Here is a 26,651-nt window from a genome sequence, read left to right as displayed (position 1 = left end):
TGTAAGAGGGAGATTAATGCCTTCTCTGAGGATTACAAAATCAGCATTGTTTGGGTGCCGGGCCATAACGGAGTAAGGGGAAATGAAAGGGCAGACGAATTGGCAGTGAAGGCCAGAAGACTGCCGTCAATAAACTTGGTTAACCCGAAGTCTTTCGGGTCGACGCAGTCCGAAATAAGGGAGTGGGCGACGAATGCACATCTAACCTAACATCCCCAATGCCAAGTACTGCCAAAAATTAAAAAAAAATGAATCCTGGTCACCATTCATGGCTGAATTATTTTAATGATTATCTCATTTGCACAATAACATAAAAACCATATCGCCATCTTACCATCAAGCTGATCGACATTTTGTCAAAACAAAGAAATGTGTGTGCCCGTGTGTGTGTGCAGAAAGTGAGCGTACGTGAGCAAAGTATATAAGGGAAAGAAGATTACAGCAAAGAGAATGCAAACAAAAAATCGATATCTTAATACTGTGGCCAGCTGTTCATGGGAAAACTCCTTTTTTAAAACAGTCTTGGTCACCATTTTTTTACAAATCATTTTGACAGTTGTTCGACCGAAAAGTCGAAGTTAGTACTAGGCTTAAAGCTTACACAAACAAAACTCGTCGACAGTAGAGTTCTTCGCATAACATAGTTACCAGGTAGTGTACCGTAAACAGCTTAGTAAATTTTTTTGTGTGTGCATTATTGATAAGAACCATTGCACACACAAACAACCAAAAATGGCGCGAACTGGTAACATACTCAAAATCAGAGTTGCACTAATCACTGATTTTGACAGATAGTGCACTCAACATATATTGGGTTGCCCAAAAAGTAATTGCGGATTTTTTAAAAGAAAGTAAATGCATTTTTAATAAAACTTAGAATGAACTTTAATCAAATATACTTTATTTACACTTTTTTCTAAAGCAAGCTAAAAGTAACAGCTGATAACTGACAGAAGAAAGAATGCAATTACAGAGTCACAAGCTGTGAAAAAATTTGTCAACGCCGACTATATGAAAAATCCGCAATTACTTTTTGGGCAACCCAATATATGAATATATTTTGGTACTTCGCGAGAAAAAATTGTACTCAACTGTTTGCTGTATGCCATGGTACAATTAAGAGGTAGTGTCATTAGCACAACAAAACTCAACCCCAAAAAAACTACCGCAAATTGAAATGTCAACATGATTTTAGAAATTAACTTTGTTTTGCAATTTAAACCTCGTTTACGCTGCTCATTAAATCCGGATTTGAGGCTCTCGTCAGCTGATTTTATAAAGGCGAGCCATTAAAGCTGGATTTAAAGACCAAGTTAAACGGGGTTTTATCTTCTTCAATAGTGATTTATTTTTGTATTTTCATCATTATAACACTGTTTTGTGGCTTATATGTGGAATATCGGATCAAATAGAACATCCCCCTTGAAGGCGATAATGCGAATTGCACCAAATGATTTGTGGTTGTTCATGGCGGATTTAAGAAGGTGTTCTCACGAGAACATCTGTTAACAGCCGGCAGGGTTTGACGGTATTAAGATGTCAGATTTTTGTTTGCATTCTCTTTGTTGTTATCTTCTTTCTCGCATATTCTCTGCTCATGTACGCACACGTATACATACACGCACACATATTTGTTTGCGTGTGATGACAAAATGGAGGATTGCACCATTTCCTATGTGGTTGTTGTACAAATGAGACCACCTTTATTTGATTCGCCATGTCTATGCTACTGTAACACCAAAGCTATACAACAAATCTTTAAGTTTCAACGTACCATTAGTTAAATGAACTAGTTGAATACCCCATTGTGCAACCATGTAGTCAATAACTCTAGACAGCTGTTGACCAAAATTTGACAATTACCTGTCATTTTTAAGGAAGTTGAAAAGAAAACACAATACAAACGCAAAAATCAACACAACAATACAGTTTCAGAAAATAAAAACAAATACAACGTCGTACTAATTATTAACTAAGAAAAACAAATTTATAATAATATATGTATGTAGATAAGAAAAAAAAGTGAAAAAATACTATCCAAATAAAAAGAAAACGGTCAAAGTTTACTCGTTTCTATATATAAGCATGAAATGGAGTGAATAATAATAACAACAACCTTGTTGTAAAATTTGGGCGATGAGAGGAAAATCGTCTTCAACATCAAATATATGGAAATTTATATTTTCCAAGTGAGGCAAACCTCAAAACAATGAAAAGTGGTATGGCCCTCACTTCGTTAGTATTCAGTGATAGAAGTGTATACTATATGGCGTAAATTTTATTATTAATTTTTTTCATATGATTTTCTTTCGCAGTCATATTTTCTGGTGATTTGCATGAAAAATACTTCCTCCCCCCAGTACTACTGTCACCCGCGGGCGCTTAGAAAATTCTTTTGTTAAATTTTTACGCGTCATTATTTGGGGCTTTAAGCAGTGTCCCTTCCAAGCAAAACAGATATTGCCAAAAAAAAAAAACAGCAGACAGTGTCACCCATAGAATCCATTGTTGATTGTCTAAATTCCATTTTCCTATAAATAATTCTTTGAATTTGCTTTAATTTACATAAATACCTTAAATTTAATGCTACGCCTCAAGTCATCACACATAGTAGATAAAGCAAACAAACTCAAAGTACCACTTCACAAGCAAGTTCAGCATAGCTAACGAAGCTCCAGCAAGCAAAGTCAAAATGGATCCCCAGAAAATATCCGAATTGGCCAAACTATTACGAAATAATGGTGACAAAATATTAAGTTGTGAATCCACTTTAACACTATCAGGTAAGTGGCTACATACATCTGTATGTATGTACATGTGTTTGCAACATTATGCTACATCCATGCTATTGGGGTGATTCCCCCTAATGAATAGAAATTTGAATGCATACAACTTTTGCGATCTATCAAAGTGCATTTGTTTGTCTACCTACCCTGTTTGTATGCTTGTGTATACCTCTACATTTAACGAATTGTACAGCTTATCATTGTTGACACTAAAATGAATTAGAAAAAGAGCTGTAATCAAAACAAAAGTAGAACATCACGTCCAGCAGACTCATACCCTGATTATACGCTTTTGTTTTTATTAATCAGTTTTGATTGTTTACACACATACCTTCTATTAGTTTTGTATGAAATCCTTATTGTAAGTAAGAGCGTGATTCGGCCGGGGCGAAACTTATATACCCTCCACCATGGATCGCAATTGTCGACTTCTTTGCGCGGTAACTTTTTTTTAGGCAAACAGGGAAAAAAGGATAAGAATCGTTATGCTATTGGAGATATATGGGAGAGGGGGATTGAGAATGGCGACGACGATAGGAAACCTGGAAGGAAGGAAGGAGATTTCCGATCAGATACCTGAGATGAACCTTGAAGTCGTGTGCGAGGCACTGCTGCCATCGGCACAGTCTTGGATTGACGGAATCCTAGTATTGCCATCTGGAAGATTGTTACACGGATGGATCAAAGCTAGAGGACAAAGTGGGCCTAGGGGTTTACATTGAGAACCCTGGGACTGAGATCAGTTTTAGACTGCCTGACCATAATACGGTCCTGCAGGCGGAGATCCGGTCGATCACGGATTGCGTGAAGTGGTGTGGTGCCAACGCGACGACGTTGAGCGTAAACATCTTTACCAGCAGTAAAATTGCCATAAGGGCAATAACAACCAGGACAGTAAGGTCACGAATAGTCTTGCAGTGTAAGAAGGAGATAAACGCCTTCTCTGAGGATGGCAAAATCCGCATCGGTTTTGGGTGCCGGGCCATAAAGGAGTAAGGGGAAATGAAAGGGCAAACGATTTGGCGGTGAAGGCCAGAGGACTGGCGTCAATAAACTTGGTTAACCCAAAGCCTTTCTGCTCGACGCAGTCCGAGTTAAGGGAATGGGCGACAAATGCGCATGCAACATTGTGGAACAACGAAACGGTCGGTAGAACGGCGAAAATCCGACTGAATATTATTTCACTGCATGTCACAAAGCTGACGAGGCCACACTGGCGCTGCATAGCTTACCACAGACCGGCCAATTGATTTGTAAGAGCTGTCAAATGTGATGCCAATCGTGAGAAGACGAGGCTATTACTCAATCCCATGGCAGCCGGTTATACGTACCGGATTGATCCGATTGAATCTTTCTTCGGCAAAGGCTGCCGCCTCGGTGTACAACACACTGCTACAACAACAACAACGCGGCTATTACTGAAAGGAAGCAAAAAGGAGATCAGTATAGCGATTGGTATCATAACGGGACACATAGGACTACGTGCTCACTTATGTAAAATCGGTGCGGCAAGTGATGGCATGCGGGGTAAGATGATTGGACGTTGGAGCATATCCTTTGTCATTGCCCGGCTTTGGCGTCTAAAAGATACCGGCACCTAGGTGGACACACAATACCAGACATGAACCAACTTAGGGAGTGGTTTTGAAAACAATTAAAGATTTTGTAAGTAGCACGGAATTCCTGCGTTGGCATTAATCCTTGCTCTGTAGGAATTGAGGCCGCTTGATCTATAGGTTCTCTCCTCACGCTCTAGATCTACCTTAAGTCTTCTGGGCGGTGGATATCTATCCACAAGATGATGATTTGGATGGTCTCTGCGATAACAGCCTAAATGGTATTGGTTAGACAGCTTGTAGTTATGTCTTCGCACTGGTAGGATCTTTCTCTCCTAATGGAGGTGGTCCTCATGAACACAGGAGACAGTCCGTCGAAGTTCGAAGGGTGGCATTCTGGCAGATCTGAATATTATTTCACTCCATGTCACAAAGCTGACGAGACCACACTGGCGCTGCATAGCTTACCACAGTCACTGCCAGCAAGTGACTTGAAGACCTTGTCTCGACTTTTGACTTTATCGCAAATTGCTGTGTCATGTGGGGAGAATGTGTAAGAGCTGTCAAATGTGATGCCAAGTATTTTGGGACACTTGATGGTCGGAATTGTCATTCCGTCGACCCTCACTTTCTGCTCCCTTCGCACGTCATGCGTGTATGTAGTGAACAATGTGGCTGAAGATTTGGTGACAGATATCTTCAAATTTCTTGCAGTTGAGGTAGAGGTTTAACCTATCGCAGATGTCATCATGGGTAGGGGGCCTGATGCCATTATCGTACAATCGTCCGCATGTAAACAGTACCGGAGATATCAGCCCGCCTTGGGGAACTCCCTGTTTCCCTCTACGGTGTTTCGATTTCTTATCCCTAAATTCCAAAAATGACTGGCGATCATACAGATAATTCTTGAAGATATTGGCAATCATCCTGTCGCCCATACCTTAAATCCACTGTCACAATCGGATTGCTCAATAAATTCCCTGTGCAAAATTTGAAATATTCTTCAGTGTTTGAAAATTTTAAAGAAATTTTCAAAATTTTGAAAAAATTTTCAAATTTAGAAAATTTAGAAATTTTTAAAGAAAATTTCAAAATTTGAAAATTTTAAGTAATTTTCAAATTTAATATTAAAATTTTAATATAAATGTTCAAATCTTCAAAAAATTTTTAAATATTTCCAAATTTTGGAAACACTTCTCAAATTTTAAATTTTGAAAAATTTTCCCGAATTTCCTTGTCTTGAAAAATTTTTTCAAATTTTAAAAACTTAAAAAATTTTGTAGTTTTTTGAATTTTTTTAGAAATTTGAATATTTTCAAATTTGGAAAATTTTTGAAATTTGAAAATTTGCATGTCTTGCGCTAAATTTTTTTGGTCTTGAAATAATTCGTACAATCAGACCATAGGAAATTATTTAATGCACAATAGTTTTTTTTTCCAAATTTTAAATTTTTTTTCTTCATGGAACATTGCTTCAATACTTGGAAATTTTATCAATACTAATTTTTTTTTTTTCAAAAAATAAAGTTTTTTCAAAAATTTTTATTATTTTTTTTTCAAATTTCTTAAAAATTTAAAATGTAGGGAATGGATGAAGGGTCCAACCCTAGGATATATTAAGGGCAGGATGAAGGGTCCAACCCTAGCAGTTTTGAGGGCAAGATTAAGGGTCCAACCCTAGTGGTTTTATATTTCATTTAATTATGAATTTTATGAACAAATCCTAACCAGACGAAACGTCCTAGCTGGATAATGTTCAGTTTAATTTTATATTTATTTTACGGGCCAAGTCAGACTTAAAAGTCCTAACTTGTCCTCCTATGAGTTTCTTCCGCTTTAAATAATGAGACAACTGTCCTCGTTGAATGCTATTAGAAGAAGAATTTTATTTTTAACAAAGTTTAAGACTAAGCCTACAAGTGTTTGACAAACTTAATCTGTTATACACTCAAAACAAAAGAAAACATGTTATACAAACGAGAGTGAGAGTACTCACTATAGATCATATGACAAAACGTATAATAAAGAAAGAGACAAATGCTATTAGGTGAGTGATAATGATTCGAGTGTAAAATTGCAAATGAGAGAATAAATCCATGGTATATAAATCAATGGTATAAGTTAATGTTACAAATGGTAAAAATATCAATGGTATAAATCAAAACTCAAAAGAGTGTTTTAATATTTAACGTTAAAGAGAAATTGGTTACACTCAAGCAAAAATCTAAGTTCAAATAAAATTAAAGTGCATTACGTATAATATCAAAAATATAATTATCTTCAATGTGATTTATATAAAAGCTGCTTCTACATGCTCCCCCTCTGCCTCAGAAATCGTCCCGATGATGTGGCAGGACATTCCCGTATCTGTGTGGCTGTCGTCGGTTGCGGTAGGACCTTCTGTTCATTGTAGTATTACCTTCTGTGGCATTTGTTGAAGGTGGTATATTTTCGATGGGTTGTTGCATTATGTGTGTTGTGTCATTGGGTGTAACGTTTTTAGGCTTGAGTATCGGCTTTGTAGAAGTTGCATTCTTGTTCGTCGCAGTTGCATTTTCAAATTGCTCTGTGTTGTCTGTTGAAGAGGCTTTCCTAGGCCGACCTCTACGTTTGAGTTTATAAAGAGGTTTATCAGTATTTCCTTCATATAAGGTTAGGTCTGATGAGTGATAAGTTGCTATTGGAACACTGGGTTGATCCATTGAAGCTACAGTGTAACACGAGGTTCCCTTTTTGTTCAATATTATATATGGTCCATCACGCCGAGGTACCAGTTTTGAAGTGAGATTATTATCTTTCTTACTAAGAATGTGCGTTGAAATAAGCACTCTGTCACCAATTTCAAAGTTTTGCTGCGGTCTGCGTTTCAAATCTGCATATAGTTTGTTTCTGTCTTGCATCTTTTCTTGGCACTCCATTGCAAGGGAAAGGCTATCAGCAAGTCGAAGAAGGTGAGGTGTTATTTGAGGTACGAAATTTTCTGCTTTTACTATAGCTTTTAGATCTGTTTGAACTTGCATCGGTGTCCTCAATTCACGCCCAAATGTCAAATATGCGGCAGTATATCCAGTGGATGCACATTTCGCAGTATTCATGGCAAATCTTATGGATGGCAAATTAACATCCCAGGTGGTATGATCTTGACCAACGTAGATTGACAGCTGCACTTTTAAGTCACGGTTCTTCCGTTCCACCGGGTTGGCTTCCGGATGATACACCGGTGTAAATGACTGCACAATGCCTAAGCAGTAAGTGAGTTTTTGCATTACGCTCGAAATAAATTGTGTGCCATTATCTGAATGGACTCTTCTTGGAATTCCATATCGCAAAAAGACTTCGTTTAATAAAATTAATGCACAGTTCTCAGCTGAAGCAGTTTTTAAAGGAAATAACTCAGTCCAACGGCTACATAAATCCTCTACAATCAATATCCACTGGTGGCCTTGTGGGGTGCGTGGCAGTGGTCCAAACAAATCAATTGCTATTATTTCGAATCTCTGATTGCTGCTAACAGTTTTCAGAAGACCAGCAGGTTTTAAGTTTGAGGGCTTATAGCGTTGACACTCAATGCAGCATCTGACATAGTTTGTGATCTGTTTTCTCATACCTGGCCAATAATAATGTGGCGATATTCGACTGATTGTTCTATCGATTCCATAGTGACCAGCGGTAGAGACGTCATGAAAGTTATAAAGAATCATGCTACGCATTGACTCAGGAACTACCAATTGTCCATTTTCTGATTCTTCCTCAGAGCAAAATCTATATAGAACACCATCTAACATGATATAACCTCTGCCTGTGTATTTAGACACATTTTCGTCATCATTTTCGAATGAATCAATTATGGCTTTCAATGCTGGGTCTTTTATTTGTGCCTCTCTGAAGTCTTCAGCTCCTTTGTGTGGAAAATCGATTTCAATGGCCATACATTCGCACTTTAGCTCATTGTGGCTCTCCAGCAAGCAAGGTGGTCTTGAAAGGGTGTCTGCCACAATATTTTGGCGACCAGGGGTATATTCAAATTGAATGTTAAATGTCTGGAGTTGTAGAGCCCATCTTGCTAGACGACCTGTTGGGCTTTTTAGGCTAAATAGCCATTTTAAGGGCTGATGATCAGTGAGCACCAAAACTTCAGAACCTTCGATATAACCCCTAAATTTTTGAACTGCCCATACTACCGCCAAGGCTTCTCTTTCTGTCGTAGAGTAGTTTTTCTCGGCTACCAATAATAATCGACTCGCATATTCGATTATATGCTCTTCCTCCTTCTCCCCCTGGACTAAAACAGCCCCCAAAGCATAGTTGCTTGCATCAGTTTTCAATATGAATGGCAAATTTTCGTCAACTTGTTTTAAAATCGGTGGAGAGGACAGAAGGTTTTTCATGGTATCAAAAGCTGACTGCTCTCTTTCTGACCATCGCCAAATAGCGTTTTTCTTGATTAAATCTGATAAAGGTTTAGAAACGTTGGCAAAAGAAGGAATGAAACGCCTGTACCATGAGCACGTTTGTAAAAATGACAAAACTTCTTTTGGATTTCTTGGTTTAGGCCTTTCCATTATAGCTTTTGTCTTTTCTGGATCGGGTTTGAGTCCTTTGGTAGTAAGAATATGCCCAAGGTATTTGATGACTGGCTTGCAAAAGAAACATTTTTCTCGGTTGAGATGAAATCCGAACATTTTAAGTCGTTCAAATATTTGTTTTAAATCGGATATATGTGAACCCAAATCTTTTGAACAAATAATGATGTCATCCAAATACGCCAGGATTAATATATTCGGTAGGCCATTGCGAAACTTATCAATAAGACGTTGGAACGTAGCTGGGGCATTTTTTAAGCCAAAAGGCATTCTATTAAACACATATATACCAAACGGTGTTGTGAAGGCAGTCTTCTTTCTATCCTTTTCCGCAACTTTTATCTGCCAGTAACCGGAACGCAAGTCTAAGGTCGACATGAATGGCGTGGTTTTCGCTGAGTGTAAAAGATCATCGATCCTTGGTAAAGGATATGTATCTGCAGTAGTTATCGCATTTAGGCGACGATAGTCAACGCATAGTCTAATTGAACCATCTTTTTTAGGAATCAGAACAACTGGGAATGCCCATGGAGATTCTTCTTCTTGTATGATGCCTTTTTCCAACATTTTATCTAGCTCAGCTTTTAAAACAGTTTTCATTTTTGGCGAAATCCTGTATGGGGCGTTAGCTATGGGTTCATGTGATCCTGTTTTTATATAGTGTTCTACATGAGGTGCTGGAATATCAATGTCCTCAAATATTTCCTTTTCAGCTACCAGTAATTCTTCAAGTGATTTTCTTTCTTTTTCGGTCAAATGTGGACCTTCACTTCGACGGAGCTTTATATCAATTGAATTTAATTCAATTGGTGTGAATATTTCATCGCAATACTCATCGTATTTTACTTTCTTTGGAGGTGGAAAAAGACTTGAAACAGATTGGATTTCGGTATTTTCTGAAACTGAGTCTTTAAAGATTTTGTTTATACTTTTTGGCGAGTAATCATTATTGCCATTCTCGAACCAGGACAAAAAATCTTTTACATCGTCTGGTGTCTCATTCACCTTTTTAATCGAAGAAATACTATTTAGTATACCAGGTTGATGAAGTTTGAAGCTAAAATTTGTTGACGGATCATCTTTAAAATGCCATATACGTTGGGCTAGGTCCAGAACAATATTATTTTCTTCAAGGAAATCTATTCCTAGTAGGGTTCTGTTTCCTATAGCCTTGGGCAAACAAATGAAACGTATTTTCTTAAAGCGTTTTCCAATTATAATATCCACTACTGTAGAGTATACGGTCTCATTTCTAGCAATACCATCTGCCAGTATAATCTCAGCGCATACTTTTTGGAATGGTACCTCTTTTTGAATTAGCTTTTGATAAAGATGGTAACCAGCAACGCTAGTCCGAGCTGCGGTGTCAAAATATGCCTCTCCCTGTAAACCATTTACATTTATGTCCACCACTGGGACGTTACGTCCCACTACTGTAGAATGCATGGAATTAAAATCAAGGTGACCATCTCTTGGATCAGTATTCGAATTTGTTTTATTACAGAATGGGCAATTTGAGCGGTAGTATCCTGCTGCTCCACATCCGTAACAGTTCAAATTTGTTTCTGGCCTTTCCTTAGCATTATTGTGCTTTTCTGCTTCAATTTTCTTGAAACAATTTTCTGCCAAATGGTTTCGTTTTCTGCAGAAAGTGCATCTTAGGACAGATTTTCCCTGATTTTCGGCTGGCTTTGACTTTTCTTCCACCTTATCTTGCCTATTCTCAGCAACAAGCATTTCAATTTCCCTTGCCTTACATAGGAGATCATGAAAAGATGTTACGCTTTCTCTTTGAATTCTTTCTCGGATTTTCAAACTAAGCTGGCTAAATATCATGTTAAGCATAGTATTTTCTGAAAGTTTTTCTGATAGTTGTGCGAAAAGTCGTCGCTTTCTACAAATGAAACTGTCTGTAGTCTCAAACAACTTTTGTTTTTCTTGCGCAATCTCACTGAATATTCGCCAATCTGGTTTTGGAGGTGCAAAGGCTCCTCGTAAAAGATCTACAGCATCATTGAATGTCTTCGCTTCATCCTTGACTCCTTGCCACCAACTGGAAGCGTAGCCTTCTAATAATAGGGGAAGACTAGTGAGTGCCAGAAAGTCTGAAATATTTTCGGCTTCTTTATAGACTAAAATTGTAGCTAAAAAATCTTCTACGTTTGTCGAATTTCGGTTGCCATGAAAACGAGCTGTGCAGTTACTAAATGTCGATTTGACTTCTTGTCTGACGCTTAAACCACTTATGAGTGTTCTGAATTGGGCATCGCTTAAGACCATATTTCGTGAAGCCTCGCTTGTGGTTCCAGAAGAACCTTTTGTACTAGCGCTTGTACTTGCACTTGTACTAGAACTAGTATTTGAATTTGCCTTGGCAACATTCTGAGTGCGGTCCAACTCCATTGCTAATCCACTGTTTAGGGTATCAGTTAAAGATGACGTTGAACGTGGGCTTCGCCTTACAGCCATATAGGGTAAAATATATTTTCAAAATAGGGGAACCCTGTTTAAGAGAATCTTCTTCAACCTCGCTGCCTATAGCAATATCACCTCTCTTTATATGGAATATCACTCAAATTCAAAGCAACAACGCAAGCCTTCTTTGCAACGACAACAACGAATGGTCAAACCGATGACTGAGATGATGAATTGCAATAACAACAGAAGCAAATGAAATAATGGTTATGCTGAAGATATGCAACAACAACTACAGAAGCAACAGAAATGATGATCGTGGTGATGATTTGCAACAACAACACTGGTGGGATTTGACGACTAATGCAATTGAGTATCAGCAAGAACGCAATAATGCACTGAAACCAAACCAATGCTGGACAACAACAACAATACTCCAAGAATAATCAGAGCAGTATGGTCGGACAAATGTTTGATGACGTCAGCACCACGTTGAAACCACAGAAATAGTAAAAATCTTATTAATTTTCAGGAAACTTAAGTTTTTGTTGGGCGCCAATTGTAGGGAATGGATGAAGGGTCCAACCCTAGGATATATTAAGGGCAGGATGAAGGGTCCAACCCTAGCAGTTTTGAGGGCAAGATTAAGGGTCCAACCCTAGTGGTTTTATATTTCATTTAATTATGAATTTTATGAACAAATCCTAACCAGACGAAACGTCCTAGCTGGATAATGTTCAGTTTAATTTTATATTTATTTTACGGGCCAAGTCAGACTTAAAAGTCCTAACTTGTCCTCCTATGAGTTTCTTCCGCTTTAAATAATGAGACAACTGTCCTCGTTGAATGCTATTAGAAGAAGAATTTTATTTTTAACAAAGTTTAAGACTAAGCCTACAAGTGTTTGACAAACTTAATCTGTTATACACTCAAAACAAAAGAAAACATGTTATACAAACGAGAGTGAGAGTACTCACTATAGATCATATGACAAAACGTATAATAAAGAAAGAGACAAATGCTATTAGGTGAGTGATAATGATTCGAGTGTAAAATTGCAAATGAGAGAATAAATCCATGGTATATAAATCAATGGTATAAGTTAATGTTACAAATGGTAAAAATATCAATGGTATAAATCAAAACTCAAAAGAGTGTTTTAATATTTAACGTTAAAGAGAAATTGGTTACACTCAAGCAAAAATCTAAGTTCAAATAAAATTAAAGTGCATTACGTATAATATCAAAAATATAATTATCTTCAATGTGATTTATATAAAAGCTGCTTCTACAAAAATTATTTTCAAATTTTGAAAATTTTTTTCGGACCTGAAAAATTTTTCGTTCGACGTTAAAAATTTTCCATAATAAAATTTTTTTCAATATTTGAAATTTTTTTCAAAATTTGAAATTTTTTCAAAATTTGAAATTTTTTCAAAATTTGAAATTTTTTTAAAATTTTAATTTTTTTTCAAAATTTGAAATTTTTTTCAAAATTTGAATTCTTTTCAATATTATATTTTTTTTCAAAATTTTAAATTTTGTCAAAATTTGAAATTTTTTTAAAATTTGAAATTTTTTTAAAATTTGAAATTTTTTTAAAATTTGAAATTTTTTTAAAATTTGAAATTTTTTTAAAATTTGAAATTTTTTTAAAATTTGAAATTTTTTTAAAATTTGAAATTTTTTTCAAAATTTGAATTCTTTTCACAATTTTAATTTTTTTCAAAATTTTAAATTTTTTCAAAATTTAAACTTTTTCAAAATTTGAACTTTTTTCATAATTTGAATTTTTTTTCAAAATTTGAATTTTTTTCAAAATTTGAATTTTTTTCAAAATTTAAAATTTTCTCAAAATTTGAATTTTTTGTCAAAATTAAAATTTTTTTCAAAATTTAAATTTTTTTTCAAAATTTTAAATAATTTCAAATTATGAAAAACTTGCAAATTTTAAAAAATTTGCATGTTCTGATAAAATTTTTTCAAATTTTGAAAACTTTTTTGAAATTTTCTTTGAATTTTAAAAAAATTTTCAGTGTAGTTTTTACAAAATTTGATTTTTTTTAATTTGATTTTTTTTTCAAAATTATTAATTTGGCATTGAACATATTTTCAATATGGAATTTTTTCAATATTACAAAATTTTTTCAAAATTTAAACTTTTTCTAAATTTTTAATATATTTTTTTTTAATTCTTAAAAATATTTTGGAAAAAATTATAAATAAAATAGTTAAATAAAAAACCAGCAACTATTTTTGTATACCTGTTGGATTACCTCCAGCCCAATCAAGCAGACAAAGTTGTAAAACTACAAAGGTCTACAAAAAAATCATAGAAATCAAAGAAATTCTTAAAAATTTTAAAATATATTAAAATTTTGAAAATTTCTATTTTTAAAAATTTCGACATTTGTAAAATTTTTTAATTTTGAAAATTTATTAAATTTTTTGGAAAATTTTTGAAATATTTTATTAATTTAATAATAACTTTTTAAATTTAAAAATTTCTTGAATTTTTGAAAATTTTCCTTCAAATTTAAAAAAAAAAAAATCCGAAATTTGAAATTTTTTTTCAAAAATTTGATTTTTTTACTTTTGCAATATTTGAAAATATTTTGAAGAACTTTTTTATTTGTCATAATTTAAATTTGATAAATCGATAGAAATCAATTTACATAAAATTTTTTTTCTCAATATTCAATTTCCACTTATCCATTTTCTCTCTTTTTGCAGGCTCTCTTTTACGTGCCCTTAACGATGCCTTCACCCTTATCGCCGATTCGCTGGAAGTGGGCGAAGTGCAAAACTTTCAAGTTTTAAAACCTATGAATTCTAAACCCCCTGTTTTTCGAGATTTACAGCTGATACATGATTTTATACAGAAAACCGCTCTTCTAAGCCTGGTGCAATATCCAAGTGAAGAGTATTTGGGTAAAATCGATATTGCGAAATTTCGAGCTCTCAAGCGGCTGGAAGTTCATAAAATCAATATAAAACAATTGGCTGGCATACAAAGGCTGCGAGGCCAATTGCAACATTTGATATGCGTGAAAAGCATAAAGGCAGTCGATGACATTATAACCCATTGTGGCGGTGACAACTCCAATGGTTTTGTATGGAACGAGCTGAAGAGTGCCGATTTTAGTTACAACAATCTCAAATGTGTGGATACATCATTGGAGTTTGCCCAATATTTGCAGCATTTGAATTTGCGGCATAATCAGCTGCAGTCTGTGCAGGCCATCAAATGGTTGCCTCACTTGAAAACTTTGGACTTGAGTTACAATCGTCTCACACAGATACCGCAGTTTCACATGGATGCCTGTAAGAGACTGCAATCGTTGAACATGAGCAATAATCTGCTGGAGGATCTCATGGGTATTGTGAAATTGGATGCTCTTACGGATTTGGATTTGTCAGATAACTTCCTTTTGGATCATACATTTCTGTTGCCTCTGAGTGCTTTAATTACCTTGAAATTTCTTTCACTATTTGGCAATCCCTTGTATTGTTATCCCAAACATCGTTTGGCTACATGCCAATATTTGCATAAAAACTGTTCCACCGTCAAATTTGTTTTGGATTTTGATACACTCTCGAAAAGTGAAAAAGCTGTCACAGGTACACATCAATTAAGGCAGGTGGGAGCTCTCAATCGCTTTACATTGCGTTCATCGTCCACCTCCATATCGAGTACGAGTGGGGGTCTTACGCCCATTCATTCAACCAATACACCTGCCTCAAGTGTTGGTTCATTGCTCTCCTTCAAATTTTTCGGTGACAAGTCCTCAGACGTGGAAACAAACAGCAATGAAACGTCGGGGGTAAAACCAAAGAAAAGAGCTTCCAAAATGCGCTGTGTTGAAATTGAGGATCAAACTGTAGATAATGCAGATATGGCCAAAGAAGATGTCGCGGATGCCATGAATAGCTCGGTTATATCAATGAATAAAAGCATCAGCTATACTAAAGAGGACTGCAAAGAACATTTGGAGACAAAACGCCAAATTGTTGAGCTAAGAGAAAAATATGGCAACGAATGGCTGCATTCTGGTAATGCAGAAATACTGAATAATGACTCAACACAAAAATCAGACGACATTGATGTGCAGCGGCAAAAATCACGCGAAATGTTTGAAGAATATATAAAAGATGTATCAGGAGATTTGTCAAACAGCACCTCTGCCCAAACAACAACGGTAGTGACCTCTACACCCACCAACCTGGCACTTGACAATACGCTCACCCAGTTAACGGTGTCTCCCATTAAAACGGAATCAGAAACCAGTGACTCCTCTTCCCTATACAAAAGTTTGGACCAAACACAAACCCTTATCCCCAATGAGGATACCAACTCAAATCTGGACAAAGAAGACACAGTCTACAAATCATTTGACGATAGCAAAAGTGGGAACAATAATAGCAATCCCTTTGAGGGGGATGAGGATAATACTGAACCAAAGCAAAACAACGAAGCTGAAAATGATATGGAAGAAGAGGATGATCGTTTGAAATATGTCTATTCTTCAACAGAGAATGAAGATGCTGAGCGTAAGTGGGGAAAAAACTATGTTTCTTTTTATTGTTGATTGTTGATTTTGTTTTCTAGATTCTGAACGGGAAGATGATGAGGAGACTTATATTGTCTTTACCTCAAATCGTAATGAGGCCATATTTTTAACAAAATCCTCCAACTTCCTGAGAGAAAGAGACCCTTTAACTGAAAAGTATGACAAAGATGTTATTCATATATGAAATTTCCCACTCATACTTCAATTTAATTTTTTGGCAGGACAATAACCAAATGGAGCTTAAAAATCTTGGAATCCTGTGATCGTATCAAATCCAATGTTTTGCGTATAAATTTTGATACCGTTAAGGCGGACAAACAGGAGCGTGTTTATACAGTGGAAGAGGACTTGTGCCAGGTATTTATTCATAATAAATTTGTTGGATTTTTTAACTTTCGAACAATCCCATGGGTGAACCGATCAAAACTTTCTTCTATTAGAGCTACCAAAATTGGTTCTAGTTTAATATAATAGACTTTCTGTTGGTCCCAGACTGATTACGGTTTTATTTTTTATGCTAAATTATTATATCTAAATTTGAACCGATTTTTCCCAGATTCAATAGGCTTCGTCTCTAGAGTCTAGGAAAAACATGTGTGCACCAAATTTGAAGACGATCGGATGAAAACTGCGACCTGTAGTTTGAACACAAATTAACATGGACAGACAGACGGACAGACAGGCGGACATAGCTAAATCGAATTAGAAGTGATTCTGAGTCGATCGGTATGCTTATCAATGGGTCTATCTCTCTTCCTTTTGAGTGTTACAAACAAATTCACAAAGTTATAATACCCTGTATAGTTGTAGTACTTATACCAAGGAAAATAGTAGTTTTAGTACTTATACTAAAGGAAAGAGTCATTTTAGTACCTATGCCAAGGGAAAGAGTAGATTTAGTGCTTATACCAAAGGAAAGATAGTTTTAGTATACCTTTCCAAGTACTCCTCCCCAAGGAAAAGGTGCTTTTAGTACTCCTTTCCAAGTGCACTTTTATTTCTATAAATGATTTGTCGGCACAAATTGGTTCCCACAATTTTTTTTTAGAGTTGATTTAATTTTTTTTGTTTAGAAAATTTGTCTGCACAATTTGTTTTCTATAAAAAATTTGTCGCTGTCTCCATAAACTTGATAAAAAAAAATATAGAAAAATACTAGGTCTCCACAAATTTTTTTTTTATAAAAATTTTGGTCTCCAGAAATTTTTTCTATAAAAAATGTTTCTCTATAAATTTTTAATAGAAAAAAATTTATCTCCACAAATTTGATTTTATAAAAAAGATTTGTCTCTACAAATTTGATTTTATAAAAAAAAATGTCTCCACAAATTTGATTTAAAAAAAAAAAGATTTGTCTCCACAAATTTGTCTACACCAAATTTGTCTTCATAATTTTTTTTCTGTAAACATTTTGCCACCACAAATTTTTCTATAAAAATTTTGTCCCTAAAATTTTTCTATAAAAATTTTCTTTCTACAAATTTTTTCTGTAAAAATTTTCTCTCCACAAATTTTTTCTATAAAAAATTTGTCTCCACAAATTTTATAGAAAAAAATTTGTCTCCACAATTTTTTTCTATAAAAAATTTGTCTTTACAAATTTTTTTCTATAAAAAATTTGTCTCCACAAATTTTTTTCTATAAAAAATTTGTCTCCACAAATTTTTTTCTATAAAAAATTTGTCTCCACAAATTTTTTTCTATAAAAAATTTTTCTCTAAAAATTTTTTTCTATAAAAAATTTTTCTCTAAAAATTTTTTTCTCTAAAAATTTTTTTCTCTAAAAATTTTTTTCTATAAAAAATTTGTCTCCACAAATTTTTTTCTATAAAAAATTTGCCTCCACAATTTTTTTTCTATAAAAAATTTGCCTCCACAAATTTTTTTCTATAAAAAAAGTTTTCTCTAAAATTTTTTTCTATAAAAAATTTGTCTCCACAAATTTTTTTCTATAAAAAATTTGTCTCCACAAATTTTTTTCTATAAAAAATTTGTCTCCACAATTTTTTTCAATATAAAATTTGTCTCCACAATTTTTTTTCTACAAAAAATTTTTCTCCACAAATTTCTTTCTATAAAAAATTTTTTTCTATAAAAAATTTGTCTCCACAAATTTTTTTCTATAAAAAATTTGTCTCCACAAATTTTTTTCTATAAAAAATTTGTCTCCACAAATTTTTTTCTATAAAAAATTTGTCTCCACAAATTTTTTTCTATAAAAAATTTGTCTCCACAAATTTTTTTCTATAAAAAATTTGTCTCCACAAATTTTTTTCTATAAAAAATTTGTCTCCACAAATTTTTTTCTATAAAAAATTTGTCTCCACAAATTTTTTTCTATAAAAAATTTGTCTCCACAAATTTTTTTCTATAAAAAATTTGTCTCCACAATTTTTTTTCTATAAAAAATTTGCCTCCACAAATTTTTTTCTATAAAAAAAGTTTTCTCTAAAATTTTTTTTCTATAAAAAATTTGTCTCCACGAATTTTTTCCTATAAAAAATTTGTCTCCACAATTTTTTTCAATAAAAATTTGTCTCCACAATTTTTTTCTACAAAAAATTTGTCTCCACAAATTTTTTTCTATAAAAAATTTGTCTCCACAAATTTTTTTCTATAAAAAATTTGGCTCCACAAATTTTTTTCTATAAAAAATTTGTCTCCAAAATTTTTTTCTATAAAAAATTTGTCTCCAAAATTTTTTTCTATAAAAAATTTGTCTCCACAAATTTTTTTCTATAAAAAAATTTTTCTCTAAAAATTTTTTTCTATAAAAAATTTGTCTCCACAATTTTTTTTTTTTTTAAATTTGTCTCCACAAATTTTTTTTCTATAAAAAATTTGTCTCCACAAATTTTTTCTAAAGTAAATACTAAAAGTAAATTTTTCTGTGGGAAAGAGTACTAAAACTACCTTTCCCCTTAGGAAGCAGTACTAAACCTACCTTTGCCCTTGGGAAGGAGTACTAAACTAACCCTTTCCCTTGGAAAGAAGTACTAAAACTAACCTTTACCCTTGGAAAAGAGTACTAAACTAACCCTTTCCCTTGGAAAGAAGTACTAAAACTAACCTTTACCCTTGGAAAAGAGTACTAAAACTACCCTTTCCCTTGGGTGAAAGTAGTAGAACTTACACTTTTCAACTGAAAAGAGTACTAAAACTACTCTTTCTCAAGCAAAAGGAGTACTAAAACTACCCTCCCAAAGTGAAAGAGTACTTAAAGTACAATTTACTAGGGGAAAGAGTACTAAAAGTGTAATTTACCAGGGGAAAGAGTACTAAAAGTATAATTTAGGAGAGGAAAGAGTACTAAAAGTGAATTTTCCCAGGGAAAGAGTATTTAAAGTATAATTTTGCTGGGGAAGGAGTACTAAAAGGAAAATTTTCCAGGGGAAAGACAACAAAAGTACTATTTAGCAGGGGAAAGAGTACTAAAAGTGCAAATTTCCCAGGGGAAAGAGTTCTTAAAGTACAATTTTGCTGGGGAAAGAGTACTAAAAGTTAAATTTTGCAGGGGAAAGACTACTAAAACTACATTTTTCCTTGGGAAGGAGTACTAAAACTACCCTCTCCCTTGCACAGGAGTACTAAAACTACCTTTTCCCTTGGTAAGGAAAGGGAGAAGGGAAAGAGCACTAAAACTAAAATTTCTTTGGGAAATGAGTGTTGAAATTTCAATTTGCCACAGGAAAGGGTATTAAAACTACCATTTTCCAAGGTAAAATAAAAATATATTTTTCCAAGAGAAAAAGTACCAAAAGTACACTTTTCCAAGGAAAGGGGTTTCCAAGGTAAACAGTACTAAAACTGTCCTCTACCAAGGGAACGATCACTGCAACTAACCTATGTCAAGGGAAATAATATTGCAACTACCCTTACCTTAGAAAAATAATATTGACAATATCCTTAAATTGGGACATAGGTTTCAAAGTATGTTTTCTTTTAATAGGCAGTCAGTTGGGGGCGTATATCTATTTTATTCAAATTTAATATGCAATGTTTTTATATAAATTTCCCTTCGCAGGAATTGGAGAAGAAGTTACGTGACATTTTATCGCAAAGGGATCTAACAGAAATGAATCAAACCATTTATCGATGTGTCAATTGTAATATGCAATTTTCGCAAGAGGTTAAAACTACACAACAACATGTTGGTAAGTGCTACGAAACTTGATATGTTACCCAACACTGTGATCTAAAAATTCCTTCTTTTTTATCACTTTTTATAGACATACGCTGTCCAGATTGTAAGTCGACTTTTGTTGCTGAGCTGCACGAGATTCCCAAATCTTTGGAAAAAAGGACGACTCTGACTCTTATGGATAAGTTATCGCCCGCCTCCATAGTGGAAGAATTGCCAAGCAGTGTGATACCTCTTCATATACAAGATGGTGATAGCAACAGTATTGGTATGTTGGCATGTGAAGGATGCAGGGGAAATTTTTAGCATGTCTTCTTTTGTTTTTGTTTTTTTTTATTCTCAAAACAACTAACTCGATGATGTTTCTTATTATTTTTTTGTATGCTCTTTTCATTTTTTATGTTGAAATCTTGATTTTTTAAAAACTTAAAATTAAACTGAAACTGAAATGGTGATCTAAGGTAAAGGCAAAACAAGGCTTACAACTAATCCACAGCAAGCAACAACACAGAAGCAAATTGTAAAAAGTTAATATCACTTTATTAGTACATATGTTTTTCCAAAAAAAAAAACCATAGCGCAAAAAGAAGCATTGGCTTTGTAAAAAAAAGGAGAAAATCAAATTTTGCTTAAACTTCTACAAATGCGATTTAAGTTTCCCTTTTTCCCTATCTTAAGTTTCTCACCATTTGGCTACTAACAAACCAATGTTTCTTACAATGTGGTGAAGCAAAACTTTTTGAAAGGTCCTGGAGGCATTTTCCCAAGTCTTTGACTTATCACATTGTTGAGCACCAACTTTTTTCATTTTTTATTATGAAATTTAAGGGAATTTTCTAATTATTTTTGGGTTTTTTGCTACTCGCTCTAAACAAAAACAGGTTCTGCCACGTCCCTGAATGAATCATCTTGCTCGAAAATCACTACCACCAATTCGGAAAGCTCTTTCAATTCCAATCAATCTTTGGTGGGCAGCACAAATACAGACCGTGATTTGGATTTTAGAACTAATGGTGAAAGTGATGTGGACATCATTTCGAATCCCAGTCAATCCAGCATTGAGGTCTTAGAACATTTCGCCAGCCGCAAAACTTCTGAGGAACGTCGTATATCCCACATACCAAGTCTCGAAACCATAGATGATCAAAGCTACACTCAGACATTTTTGGAACGTGAATTTGATAATATGATTAATTTTGCCATGAAAGATCATCCCGAGGAATATGCCCAGAAGCTGGCTAAAACTAAACCTCCGGCCATAGCAGACCAAGCACCAAAGTCTGAAAAAGCTGAGTTATCTGCCAAAGAGAATGAGACAAAAATCAAAAAGTCTTCCACTGCATCTGCACACAATAACTTGACCGAAAGTAGTTCATCGGGCTCTGTAACGGATAGTATTTGCACAGCCTATGAACAAAAGGCTCAACCCGATAGCACCCAGGAATTTTTGCAGCAGGAAATCAATGATAACAACAAAAAGGATGGTAGCAACAATAATTTGTCAATGCTAAGTGGTAAGTAAAGGCTCTGTTGGAAATCGAACAATTACGGTCCTTGGTGAAGAGCCGCCGTCCAGCCGAACTTAACTTATTTTGCCCATTTTTTAATTTTCTTTTTTTTTTCTCCCCCTTACCAGCTATAATGCAATCTACCAGCATATTGATGACCAGCTCCAAAAAACTCATCGACACAGAAAAATTGTCCAACATTAAGTCCGGCACTGTTTTGCCCACAAACACCAACAACACCAACTCAGCGGTGACCAGTACCTCTAGATCATATAAATTTAATTATACCGACTTCAATGAGATTGATCATCGCTTGAAATTGTATTTCTATCAAACCAAATTCGAGGAGAAAGGTGAACACTTCAAGTGGATAGTAAGGGGACGCATTTACAATGAAAACACCAAACAGATGAGTGATGGTTGTGTTGTGGTCTCCACCTGCAAGTTTTATTTGATGCAAGTCTTTGGCGAAGAACATGATGATGTAGCCAAATGGTTGAAACCTATTATTACTTGCACTGTGGATCGTTTGGAAACCATACAGTTGTTGCCCTGGAAGATAGGTTTATCATTTCATTTGCGTGATTGGGGTGGATTTTTATTGCTGCTGCAAGATATCTTGAGAACGGATTCCTTGCTGTTGTTCTTTGCGAGTAAGTATGAAAGGATTACAATTTTCATTACCCTCAATTGAGGTGGGGGGCTGTAAGGTGGTTGGTAAAATTACCTGTAGTAAAGTAGTTGTTGATGTTGAAGTAGCCACATATTTGCATGTAGAGGTAGCGATCCTCTTCAAGCTCGTGTCGAGTATCATATGCAAATTTGCCTATGAAAATTCCATTAAGGAACAGGCGCAAACTTCTCACATATTAATGATTCAAGCTTAAGTACAATTATAAGGGACATCCTTTTTATAGCCGAGTTCGAACGACGTGACGCAGTGCCACATCTCTTTGGGGAGAAGTTTTTACAACAAAGAAGTTTTTACCTCACAAATATCGCCAGCATTAGGAGGGAGAGCCAACGCTGAAATTTTTTTGTGGTTTTCCTGCCAGGATTCAAACTCAGGTGTTCAGCGTCAAAGGCGGTCATGATTACATCTAGGCTACGGTGGCCTCCAGTATCTTTGGGGAGAAGTTTTTACAATAAAGAAGTTTTTACCACACAAATATCGTCAGCATTAGGAGGGAGAGTCAACGATGGAATGTTTTTGTGGTGTTCCTGCCAGGATTCAAACCCAGGCGTTCAACGTCAAGGGTGGACATGGTTATATCTAGACTACGTATCATAGACACTCAGTTTTTTAACAGGAGCCATTGCCAACCGGCCTCTCACTGAGACTCTCCACTTGATATCGCTGATTGTCGGCAAATGCGGTTGCATTTACTTGCATTTGCATTATTGCATTTATTGACCAATCTTCCCCAAACTTTGTAAAACACTTTCCTCGACGACTTTTACATTATCTATAAAGATTCGGACGAATATTGCAATAAAGTTCTCATTTGTTAACGGATTCTCTCAAAATTTTGCAGGAAGGATTTTCTTATGTCTTTTAATATTACTGGTGAATTTTATAGAAATCGGCTCAGATTTATATATAGCTGCCATATATGTATTACGGCCGATTTTCACTTTGACCAATATTGCCAAAATTGTGCACAACTCATTCCTCAATGCCTACCACAATATCTAAGAAGTTTGGTCAAAATCGGTTCAGATTTAGATGTAGCGGCCTCTCACTGAGACTCTCCACTCGATATCGCTGATTGTCCGCAACTGCGGTTGCATTTACTCCGTATACGGAGCATTCCACTATCCGCACCCAATAGCTTTCATCTGATCGTCTCGTCATGATGATAAACACCACAGAAACGGAATTCCAACCCGTGGTGATGTGGTGCTCATAGTCATCCATGCCGGGATATCTGTTTTAATTCGTTAAAAAAGAATCCTGGGTTGCATATACATATGTATCAGGGATGTCAACGTCTAATCTCATGCGATATGGGGTCAGTCTTGCGATATTCGGATCTTAGGTGGGCCAGAGTAAAACTGATTTTCTTAGGCAGTTTTTCTCGTCATCTGCAATGGGTGTTGTGGTGTTCACCATTGGCTCGGTCTATATGCTGAGGTCGCATTTGCTACAACATCCTGGTCTATATCCTGAATATCTGTTCTGCAGCAGAAGGTTGTGAATGGATAAGTGAAGTGTCGTTGGATCACATCTTAAAACATTCAAATATCTTTCCTGACATGCCTCGGAGGGATTTTCAGCTCCATTAGCTGGAAGGTCGGGTGATTTCTACGATGCCAACCTAGGAGAAAATGGTCCTTAACTTGAAGAGCCATCGCCTCCTCATTCAGATGGCTGATCTTTGCGGACTGGTTCTTAAGGCTTATGTTTGACTAGCCTATAGATTTGCTCACAGCACTATTTTCATTGCGTATCAAACTCATGCAGATGGCTGATGTTTGCGGACTGGTTCTTAAGGCTGATGCTTGACTGGCCTGCAGATTTGCTCAAAGCACCATTTTCATTCCTGCGCTTCAAGCTGTAGCTTCAAATTTTTTTACTTACAATCGGCTTATACCCATATAAGTGGTAAACAAGATTCTTCTTTGTTGTTGTTGTTATTGTAGCCACATACTTGCATGTGGGTATACAAATAAATACTTAAGGCCCATGGCAGCCGGTTGTACGCACCGGATTGACCCGATGGAATCCTTCATCGTCAAGGTCTGCCGCCTCAGGGTACGTTTTCGTTTTTTTCGTCAAGGCAGAGGCGCATCCCAGAGTGCCTTCTCCGCAAGCTTCTGGTCCGTGCCGAGATTGAAATAATCCCGGACCCTGGTTCTGTTCGGTTTGCCAGAACCGCCTGCATCATCGGACGATTGGTGTTGTTGTTGTAGCAGTGTGTTATACACTGAGGCGGCAGCCCTTGCCGATGAAGAACTCCATCAGGTCAATCCGATACGTACAACCGGCTGCAATGGGATTGATCATCGGTCGGTGAGGTATAACCGGTGCATAGAGTGGGTATATTTCCGATCTTGCTCTGGCCTCACGTCGCTACGGGAGTATAGTCATACTGAATATGTTGCAAGGTGCTGTGCAACAGCTGTTGCCCAATTAATGGTCAAGCGTACAACCCCGACATAAGTGGGTTACAATCCCTTATATTTTGTTATGGGAATTTTGGTACAAATTCCTTTGTTATAGAAAATTTTGTAAATTTTGGAGGCCACAGTAGCGCAGAGGTTAGCATGCCCATGTTGCTGAACGCTTGAGTTCGAATCCTGGCGAGAACATCAGAAAAAGAATTTTCAGCAGTGATTATCCCCTCCCAATGTTGGCGACATTTGTGAGGTACTATGCCGTGTAAAAACTTCTCGCCAAAGAGGTGTCGCACTGCGGACTGCACTCATTGATATATGAGAAGTTTGCCCCTGTTCCTTGATGGAATGTTCATGGACAATTTGCATGGAAAATTTTGTCCATTTTCTTTGCTAGGAAAGCTTTGCAAAAATGTATTTGCTACGAAAAATTCTGTTAACATTTCTTGGATCTAGGGAATTTTTTCAAAAAAATGTTGTTAAACATTTTTTTCTATACTATGCAAATTTTCCCCTAAACATTCCACTAAGGAACAGGGCCAAACTTCTAATATATCAATAAGTGCAGTCCGATTCAAATTTAAGCTCTATGATAAGGGGCCTCCTTTTATAGCCGAGTCCGAACGGCGTGCCGCAATGCGACACCTTTTTTGGAGAAAAGTTTTACATGGCCTAGTAACTCACAAATGTTGCCAGCATTAGGAGGGAATACCACCGCTGAAAATTTTTTCTGATGGTCTCGACAGAACTCGAACCCTGGCGGTCAGCGTTATAGGTGGACATGGGAAAATTTGTATCAATTTTTCAACGTGGGAAATTTTTTTCTAATTGTTTTAGGAAATTTTGTAAAATTTGTTGTGCTATAGACATTTTTTTAAAAAAATTACCCTGCTACAGGAAATTTTGCAGACATTTTTTACAAAAAAATGCCCTTTTTTGCTATTTTCACAAAATTCTGTTTTTTTCGGTCTCATTTCCCTTGCCATTTTTTTATATTTCAGATAATTCCCCGCCCACCTCCTGTGATTTGGTCTATCAGCCCAATGAGTCTATTTTGAAACGTCTCAATTCGGCCGTTATAGATGAACAATTGAATATGTGCTCGGTGCTAAATGGCTGTGAAATTACCTGTGAAAATGCCAAACGTTCATTCAATATATGCTGTCTGCTAACAACCGATTCACGCCTCTATTTAAGTTCTGAAAATATGGGTTGGCTTTCGGCGGGCAAAACGGCCGCAGAAGATATTGAATTATGCGTTACCCAATTTATGTCGAATTTAGTGGAAGTTGAACATAGCAGCGATAATGTTTTTATATTAAATTTTCTAGATGAAACCCAGGATAAATGTGAGCTCTGGAAGTGCACATTTGAGACAGCAGAAAATGCCAATACCTGCTTAAATGCTATATCACAATCCTGGGAGAAACTATTTGGGGTGCCACTGATAAATACATGAAAAACAAAAAATACATAAAAAAAGTCAACTGAATTGAAGTGATCTTAAACATGACTCAAAATTATAACAATAACTAGGTTAAGCCAAAACTAGACTAAAATCTTAATGTTTTCTGTATGTATTAGAGAAACATAAATTTTTTCTCTTACTTTGTTTTTCTCTCAGTGATGTTTCTATATAAGAAAATGTTTAAGAAACTAAAGAAAAATATTACAATAATCTTATATGAATTATATATTCTATTGGTGCCGTATACTCTTATATAAGGGAGAAAAAAAAAACTTATGAAACACCAAAACATATCTCTCCTCTCCCCTTTTTGAAAAAAAAAACACCCTTGACTACGATTTGTTTCTCTAGGCAGTCTATGATTGGCAACAAAATTATTTAAAGTATGCCATAAATGTTTGCAATAATCTTTTACAGTTATTATTATTATTACTTAGCTTTTGTATATATAAAAAACAATTTAGTAATAATAAAATAATCCTGCAATCCTTAACCTTTTGAAATGA

The 26,651-nt window shown here is 35.3% G+C and overlaps 1 protein-coding gene across 3 annotated transcripts; it reads left to right on the top strand.

Moving 5' to 3' along the window:
• Nucleotides 1-1,921: 1,921 nt before the first annotated feature.
• On the top strand, nucleotides 1,922-26,638 carry LOC106084395 (uncharacterized). 3 transcript variants are annotated; one of them, XM_013248054.2, is made up of 11 exons: nucleotides 1,923-2,219; nucleotides 2,316-2,783; nucleotides 14,074-15,891; nucleotides 15,950-16,067; nucleotides 16,133-16,268; nucleotides 19,936-20,065; nucleotides 20,141-20,320; nucleotides 20,514-20,579; nucleotides 20,934-21,566; nucleotides 21,689-22,213; nucleotides 25,679-26,638. In XM_013248054.2, exons 2-11 carry the CDS (start codon nucleotides 2,693-2,695, stop codon nucleotides 26,134-26,136), a joined length of 4,155 nt encoding a protein of 1,384 aa, XP_013103508.2. In that variant the 5' UTR covers nucleotides 1,923-2,219; nucleotides 2,316-2,692; the 3' UTR covers nucleotides 26,137-26,638. The 3 variants fall into 3 exon arrangements, with proteins under 3 accessions (XP_013103510.2, XP_013103508.2, XP_013103509.2); XM_013248055.2 differs by having other exon boundaries at nucleotides 1,923-2,235; XM_013248056.2 differs by lacking the exon at nucleotides 20,514-20,579 and having other exon boundaries at nucleotides 1,922-2,219.
• The last annotated feature ends 13 nt before the right edge of the window (nucleotides 26,639-26,651 follow it).

Source organism: Stomoxys calcitrans, chromosome 3 (genome assembly GCF_963082655.1).
Source record: "Stomoxys calcitrans chromosome 3, idStoCalc2.1, whole genome shotgun sequence".
Taxonomy (NCBI): domain Eukaryota; kingdom Metazoa; phylum Arthropoda; class Insecta; order Diptera; family Muscidae; genus Stomoxys; species Stomoxys calcitrans.
This window is presented reverse-complemented; position numbering and strand designations above follow the sequence as displayed.

What these genes read in the sequence shown, in the direction of transcription:
- LOC106084395 (XM_013248054.2), top strand. Translation starts at nt 2,693, where the DNA reads ATGGATCCCCAGAAAATATCCGAATTGGCCAAACTATTACGAAATAAT. An exon ending in AGAGAATGAAGATGCTGAGC is followed by an intron (nt 15,892 to 15,949) that starts GTAAGTGGGGAA and finishes TTTGTTTTCTAG; the next exon opens with ATTCTGAACGGGAAGATGAT. An exon ending in TGGAAGAGGACTTGTGCCAG is followed by an intron (nt 16,269 to 19,935) that starts GTATTTATTCAT and finishes TTCCCTTCGCAG; the next exon opens with GAATTGGAGAAGAAGTTACG.